Source organism: Amphimedon queenslandica, unplaced genomic scaffold, assembly GCF_000090795.2.
Source record: "Amphimedon queenslandica unplaced genomic scaffold, v1.1 AMPQUscaffold_13402, whole genome shotgun sequence".
Classification (NCBI taxonomy): Eukaryota; Metazoa; Porifera; class Demospongiae; order Haplosclerida; family Niphatidae; genus Amphimedon; species Amphimedon queenslandica.
Window position 1 is genome coordinate 199,132 of NW_003546362.1, and position 8,217 is coordinate 207,348.

Genomic DNA, 8,217 nt, shown 5'->3' on the forward strand with positions numbered 1-8,217 from the left:
AAGAAGAGGAGCAGTTCTCAGTGATCGATGAATGAATAATGTAACAGGATCAGTCACTCCATCCAGTGGTACAGAGTAATGTAGTGATGGTACAGCACCAGGTGATCCATATACTGATACCAGACAACATGGAGGAAGAGGATAATTAGCTTCACCAAAATTATCAACATCACAACGACGCAACTATTAATGTACACATACCAACCATCACTTATACATTATATTGCAGTACTTACTCTACAAGGATGAAGCTGAGGCTCAATAGTCCATCCAGTGTAAGGCTTCTTTTGTGGAGCATCAAACTTTAATTCAATATATGAATAGGAACGAATAAAAGAAAAATAAACATATTGACCAATCTCAGCTTGTATGTGCTTCTTCTCAATGAACTATTTAAAACAGTGAATGTAATAATCACTGAATCATTAATGTATGTACATATGCACGTACCTCAAGGAGAGCACTTAATTTCTTAGCTGCAGTAAAAGTCACTAAGTCTTCAGCTCTTTTCTCCTCATAGTAAACCAGTCCAGCATAAGTTGCAGCTTCTTCTACACCAGTGGGTTGTGTCCCAACTAAATTTATAAAGAGAATTATTAATTATGTATGCAGTCCCTTTAAAATTATGTTATTCGTTACCAGTAGGTTGTTCTTGAGGCTGAGGCTCAGCTTCCTCCTCTTCTCTTAAATCCTCTCCACCATCAACTGGATCAATACTGGTATCACCTTCAAGTCTCTTCTCTTCTTTTGCATTTACTTGTTCACTAGCATTAGACTCAACTATACAAGTGAGATCAGTTACCATTCACTGCACACTGTGTTAATGTACATGTACATGTACATGTATGTCCTTACAATTAAAATTTGAGCTAATCTCAGTACAAGGTATTGGAGCAGCTGCTTCTTCATGCTGTGGTTCTTCATGATCCTTTGACTCTTCTACTCTTTCATTATCTTGATCTTCATTTCCTTCCTCATGTAATGGCTGACCTCCAGTCTCCCCCTCTTCCTCTACTCCCTCATTACTAGTAGACTCTCCTATATAGTGGAATAGATTCAGTTCATTATATACTAGTACACACTCACTGACTCATTACTCACCTTGTCCTACACTGCTACCTCCTGGTGGACCTTTAGTTTTATCAGAATCACTGGATGAATCACTATCACCATCTTCCAGTTCCTCCTCAGTTTCCTCTTCTGTTTGTTCCTCCTCCTCTTCTTCTGACTCGTCTCCATTAGTTGACGATTTGGGTAGAAATTTCTCCCCAACAATAGCTACCAAACAGAACTTTTTACGTTGAATGGATCCATACCAACTATCAGGTTTAAACTCTCCTCCCTTGATTACTGAAAACTGGTAAGGAAGACTGGGTGTGCTCACGGGAGCTATCACAAACTTCAAAAATTGTGTAAGACCTGGTCGTTCCCTCAGATCAATGCAGTGCTCAATTTCTAGTCGCAATGGCTTGAGGAGAGGCTTGGATACTGAAACAGCATAAACAGCACTCACTAGTACTGTATTCTTTGGAAACACAAACTCTCCTCCTACAAGAGCGACCACTGCTACCTCAACTGTATCGGTGGGTGATAAGGTATCTTCTTGTACTCCAATCCTTAGACCATATTTCTCCCAATTAATTAGTTGAGGTTTCTCTCCTTGAACTAGAAACAGCTTCTTCTCTGCTACCTGTACATCACTCAGACAGTCCAAATTATCTATCAGTAGTAATAAGACACACAGTCGTTCAGTCAGTCAATAATACTCTTACCCATTGAAGGGATCAGGTAATTAAATTTTAGTTCAATGGAATTAGTCTCTTTGATATGTTGCTTGAGGACCCTCTCTTGTCTTTCCTTCACTAGTTTGGCTATGTACAACTCCTTTTCTTTAAGGTCTACAAAATTAACAGAATATTAATAATTATTATTGATTGATGATGATACACTAACCAGTAATAATCTGTTTCTCATTCGATGTCAGTTTGGCTATAACTTTTTCTTTCTCAGAAATGTCAGTTTTGAGATTTTGATTCTCATCTACACAATAAACCTATTCTCTAATACATGCTGTGTGTATAGTTAACTAACCAATAATGATTTGTTTCTCCTTGAGATATTGTTCCTCCATATCAGCTACTTCAAGTTTTAATTTTTCATAATCTTCTACACAAGTACATTAAAAGAATAATCTCTGATCTAATATTATGTACTGATGATACACTAACCAGTAATAATCTGTTTCTTCTCTTTAAAATAAGCAAATTTAACTTTAAGCTTTTCATAATCTTTTGTTATCAATAAAAATATAAAGATAAAAAATAATTGACAATTGTTGCTTAAACATATTTGCACTGCATGTACAGTAGCCCATTAATACATGTACTGTGATTATTGCTAATGATACTATAAATGGTAAGCAGAGGTCACAGTTCATTGTACATAAATCTCATTATGCATGGACAATTTGACCTATAATGAGTACAGGATACCATTTCCATACTCATCATTGTGTAATCCACTAGTATTATAATGACACATAAACAACAGTACAACACAATAGTACCTAATTCAACACAAGATTTATCCTTTTCTGCTTGCTCAAGGAGAGTGGTAGCATCATCAAGTTGCTGACTAAGTGTTGCCTTTTCTTGAAGAAGCTGTTGCTGCTCTTTGTCTCGATCTTGCTGTATCTGCTCCTTCTCTTTTATTTCTCTTTGAAGCTGTTCCTGATAAAATTCTCTCTCTCTTTCTTGTAGGTGACCTCTGAGTAATTGAACCTCTTTGCTTAATCCTAAATTCTCCCAATCACTCAGTATCCTTCTTCTTAGTTGATCTTGATACTGGTCCAGAGGTATTACACTAGTAGACCAATCATTATCACTAGTATATCCTATACAGTAACAAAATAGTGGAGAATAAGAAATACACAAATTAATTACAGTTAGTTACTATGGTAACCTTATTATTGATGGATTCATGTTTAATCATTGTATGTGTGACCTCTGTCAGTTTAAACAGTTAACCACATGAACATATTATTGTACATAAATACACTGATAATAATATTTCATTCACTCTAGCTCCTATTAATATCAGTGTTTCTGTATCTGCAGTCATTATATTTCACTATTGTACACAGCAGGAATGAATTGGTAATAATTAGTATCATAGGTATACGTCAAATGCTCTCATTAAATATTCATCATAAGAATTACTTACTTTATTGTAATATTATCATTACTAATTATCATTACTCAATACACATTGTATCTACTACTCTCTACATGTATTTACTGAGCTCAATAACTGCTGTATCAGTACAGCTTCCTATCCCTCCTCCAAACTCAATTATCCAGTTAGTAGTTGGGGTCACACTCCACACTGAGAGAGAATGCCAGTATCTCTTAGTGACATTGTCTGGTAGATTATTCTATAAAATTAAAATGATAATAATTAATTTGTGTATGACATATTAATTGATTTGATATCTGGTTAATAAACACAATAACTAACTGACAATTTTATAGTCTGCACAGTGTATTTTATGTAACACAAAGATGACATAATAAAATTAATAATACACAATATATTAATAGACAAGTATACACAACTGAGTGTGTTATTATATCATGTGAGTCCTCAATTAAGAACTTACTAAGTGTCTGCATGTACACACATATTAAAACATATGCACACATACACACAAGTACACGTAAGTACATACACAATGTACACAATGTATATAAAATAGAATTTAATTCCAGCATTGACACTCTATCAATTGTGAATCCATCTTTACACACACACAACAGACACATGTATATTCACACATATTTAGGTAAAGAAACAAACACAAAACACAAAAAGACACAAACACACATTCACACTAAAAACAGACACACATATGTACTGAATACCAGCATTATTCATTAGTAGTTTTCACTGATAGTATCATAATATGTACATGTACATTACAAACTTCATGAGTTACAAATTTAATTAATCACTTTATGGTTCATTATCAAGCATCATAATATAATACTTACCAGTTCTTTCCATTTTCTTTTGTTAATGTCCAGTAACAATGCATCATAGGTAGAATGTCCACCCACCACTAGTAAGTGTGGTCCTGAACTAGTGGTAATCAGTACACTGGAATGACCCCATCTTCCCTTAGGCCATTGTACTGATCCTCCAGGATTAGATACTTCTAATATATCCTGAAAAATAATATTACTTAAATCTATGTCATAAAATTATTCATTCAACTTAAAATAATTAATAACCTCCTCCTTGAAATCCATAATTTGCAATCAAAAGAATCTCACAATCAAAACCCATCCTACAGTATTAACTCACCACTGATGTCTTAGTGAAACTTATCATATACAGTTTATTACTCGCTCCATTATCAGTATCACCTACGAACATTACTGCAGTGTTATTAGTAACTGGTGTTAGAGTGAAGTCATCAATAGGAGGTGGTCTGTCTCCAGTAACAACAGGAGATATCCATTGATCTAATAATAATGTACAAACATTCATGTACACTTACTTACCACATACACACACATACATTATACACATTCATCATACATTATGTATGTGTATAAGTGTGTACATTATTATTTATACATACACATCATGCATAGACACACATCACTATCACATGATACACACACACACACAGATACACTCATGTATGGATGAATACACACACACCATCACACACACCACACCTGTACACATGAAGGAGAGGTCCAGGGGGTGTCCTTATTTGAAGATTACTAATCTATTCTGGTACATTTGTCAGTTATGATTGTTAATGAATAATTATACAAAACTGATGGAGCATTGTATGTGGGTAATTTGTGACTTACAAGCAATGTATGTGATACAGAAAATTATTAAAAAATAATAATAAATAACATGAGCCAACACACACACTCATGTCACATTAGCTTATGTATAGATACATGTACATGTACAAACATCACACACACACAGATACATGATAATACTCACACACACATAACATGCACATTATAGATACATGTCACATACACACGTCATACATTCATAAATTCTCACATACATTATATGCACTATCATACACAGACACATCATAATGTATGTACTAGTACACACACACACGTCACATATAGACACACGTCACCATCACACACAAACACATGACACACAAAGACACATTAACAAACATACTTAATTATTAACAATCTGTTTTATGTACATTAATATAAATTATTCAGTTTGAAATACTGATCAACTATTGTGTATCAATGATAAGAATTACTGACCTGATGAAATCCTGTAATAATGTATCTCATTACATCTACCAGCAGCTGAATATTGAGCACCAGGTTGCTTTGGAGTATTTATAAAAGATGATCTACTTCCTCCAATTATTACAAGATAGTCTTTACCATCCAAATGAGCTGATAGCATTCCACAGTAGCCCTTTTTCATTGGACCATGATGAGAGCTAGATGGAGAGAGTTCCCTCCAGTTAAATGAACCCACATTGAAGGAATGCACACTGTTACAATAGACACCACCACCACGTCCACCGAAATAATATATGTCCTTCCCTATTGCAACAGATGAGTAGGCCCTGGTACCTGGTGGTGGGGTACCAGTAGTAGGTTTCTGGTCCCAAGCACCAGTTGGTAAGTGGTACACCTCCATCACATCATAGTGTACTTCAGACCCAAACCCACCCCACATATATAGGTAGTCGCCTACCTTTACTGTGGAGTGACTATCTCTCTCCACTGGTTGATAGTCTATAGAGAGAACAAGAGGTACCAGTAACAGAGTAACAGTAATATAGTGATGAGTTAGAATAAGGACAGGATACAGAGGAGTAAAGTAAGTGAGAGAGTAAGAGAGACAAAGAATGAATGAAAGAGATACAAAGAGAAGAGAATAGTGGCCCTCACTTTTAGATGCCATTCTTGCAAAATACCAGCCCCACCCAAACTATTTAACATAAGAACACCCAATGACCCATTGATCCAAAATTCATAAAATCAGTTCCAGTCGTGGTCCCAGTAGAAAATATACTAGACTCAAACCAAAATTACTAAATCCAAAATTCTTCAATTCTCCTAGTCAAAGATGTTGAGGTACATAAGGAAGGGACTGTACTGGTCTGTGAAAAGGATACTATGCAATTGAAACAGATTCATACACTAAATGGAAATGGATGCGTATGTACATGCACATGTGTATCATATACTATGTTGATGAGAGAATATATTGAATGAGAAAACTTGAGATAATGAGGAGAGAGAGAGGGGGAGGGATCTTAGTTTTATTTCATGTGCTCCTCCTATTAGCTATACTGCATGGACAGTATTACCTCAATTTGTCTTCATAACATTGTCCATTAATTGATACATGTACATGTACATGTGTATTTATAGTCATTTTCAGTTAATGATACATGTACATGTACTGCATGTTTTTTGTTTTTCTTGCTTTTAGCTGAAGTGTAATAGAGAGAGGGAGGGATCTCAGCTTTTATTTTATGTGCTCCTCCATATTAGCTACCGTATATGTTCAAATTTCCGAGTGTTTAAAATTTCGTGTTTTGAATGAAATGTGCTCAAAAGTTAATATTTGTGTGAGCTAAATTTTGGGTTCTGGCCAATAAATAATTTTGTGTTCTGTACATACAATAGAATGGCAGTAGAGGTGGTTTAAATTTCGTGGATTTAAGGTGAGCATGAAAATAACAAAAATTAACACACCACGAAAATTACCGCATATACGGCATACTGCATGGACATGTCAATTTGTCTTCATAATATTGTGCATTAATTGATACATGTACATGTACATGTGAATAATGATGCATCATATACAGTATGTACTACATGTTTACATGTCATACATGTACATTTTCTGATTTTTTAAATGCTATGTTAAAAGTTTGAGCTGTTTCTAACAAGTAATTTTTAGTTATGAGCACTTTTTGAAAGAAATAAGCCAATTTTGAAAAAGCAAAAGTTATACTCATACTTTTTGCAAAGAATGGCTCCAAAATCACCATCAATTTTTATTACATTTCTTGATCCATATCGCTGTTCTTGTGCTATGTAGAACTGAAGTTTGAGCTGTTTTTGACAAATAATTTTTTAGTTATGAGCACTTTTTTAAATAGGCTAATTTTTGAAAATGCAAAGGCTATAGCCTATGATTTTTTCTCATAAACTAAACATGTCTTTGAAATCACCTCAATTTTTATTACATTTTCTAATGAATATTGATGTCCTTATAAAGTCTGAGCTATTTCCAAGAATAGTTATGACTGAGCAGTTTCAAAAGAGCCAAGTTTTGAGAAAAAGCAAAGGCTATAGAATACTGACAAATCACTATAGGATACAGTGTAACCCGAAAACCAGTGGTACCTATACAATAAAAGCTCAGGTATATGGTGTACAACTTAAGGACACATCGCTACTCATCTCTTTCAATCCTTATTATCACAGCATCACTCCAGTACGTATAATAGAGGTTAACTATCCTTGTAGTGTTATTGGAAGTGATGATGGCTGTGTTATTAGAATGGTGGCAACTGTGCTACAATAATGGATAGAGAAGGAAAAAAGATAAAGTCTTTTGGAGGAGGAAGTGGGAATGGTGATGCAAAATTTTCTAAACCTTGTGGTATAGCCGTTACTAAAGACAAATTTCTTCTTGTGTCTGATAATCATAAAATCCAAAAGGTAAGTATGGATGGAATGTCCCTAGCTTCAGTTGGTAAAAAGGGCACCAGATCGATGCAATTCAATTGTCATGATTCCATAGCCATTTCTCCTACATCAAGACTGGTCTATGTTGTGGATAACAAAAACGATCATGTACAAGTCTTCAATCCAGACCTGACCTTCTCTCATGCCTTTGGAAGTAAAGGATCAGGCAATGGACAGTTTCAGTCCCCACATGGTATTGCTTTTGACATTCAAGGATTTGTATACATTACCAACAAGGATAATCATCGTGTCCAAAAAGTTTTCTCAAGATGGAGGATTTGTCGCTCATTTTGGTAGCAGGAAATCAGGTCCTGGTCAGCTTGAGAGTCCAGTTGGCATTGCAATAGACACTGGAGCTACTGGTCTAGTGTATGTTAGTGAAAGAGGCAGTACATCGTATCTCAGTCTTCACTAGTGATGGCATGTTTGTTCGTAG

The 8,217-nt window shown here is 35.0% G+C and overlaps 1 protein-coding gene and 1 long non-coding RNA gene across 2 annotated transcripts; both read right to left on the reverse strand.

The window, feature by feature from the left end:
* Nucleotides 1-2,133: 2,133 nt before the first annotated feature.
* Nucleotides 2,134-2,605, reverse strand: LOC109582089 (uncharacterized). The gene is made up of 3 exons (XR_002184904.1): nucleotides 2,567-2,605; nucleotides 2,229-2,288; nucleotides 2,134-2,166 (listed from the first exon to the last, which is right to left on the reverse strand). It is a non-coding gene; the product is annotated as an uncharacterized LOC109582089 (long non-coding RNA).
* A 1,701-nt stretch (nucleotides 2,606-4,306) lies between these two features.
* On the reverse strand, nucleotides 4,307-5,805 carry LOC109582085 (kelch domain-containing protein 4-like). The gene is made up of 2 exons (XM_019996682.1): nucleotides 5,322-5,805; nucleotides 4,307-4,523 (listed from the first exon to the last, which is right to left on the reverse strand). Exons 1-2 carry the CDS (start codon nucleotides 5,746-5,748, stop codon nucleotides 4,354-4,356), a joined length of 597 nt encoding a protein of 198 aa, XP_019852241.1. The 5' UTR covers nucleotides 5,749-5,805; the 3' UTR covers nucleotides 4,307-4,353.
* Between the last annotated feature and the right edge of the window lie 2,412 nt (nucleotides 5,806-8,217).

Bases quoted from the DNA above. Each gene is read 5' to 3' on its own strand.
- LOC109582085 (XM_019996682.1), bottom strand. From the start codon at position 5,748: ATGTGGGGTGGGTTTGGGTCTGAAGTACACTATGATGTGATGGAGGTG. The intron at 4,524-5,321 runs GTCAGTAATTCT...CATTATTATTAG, and splicing joins TTATTACAGGATTTCATCAG to ATCAATGGATATCTCCTGTT.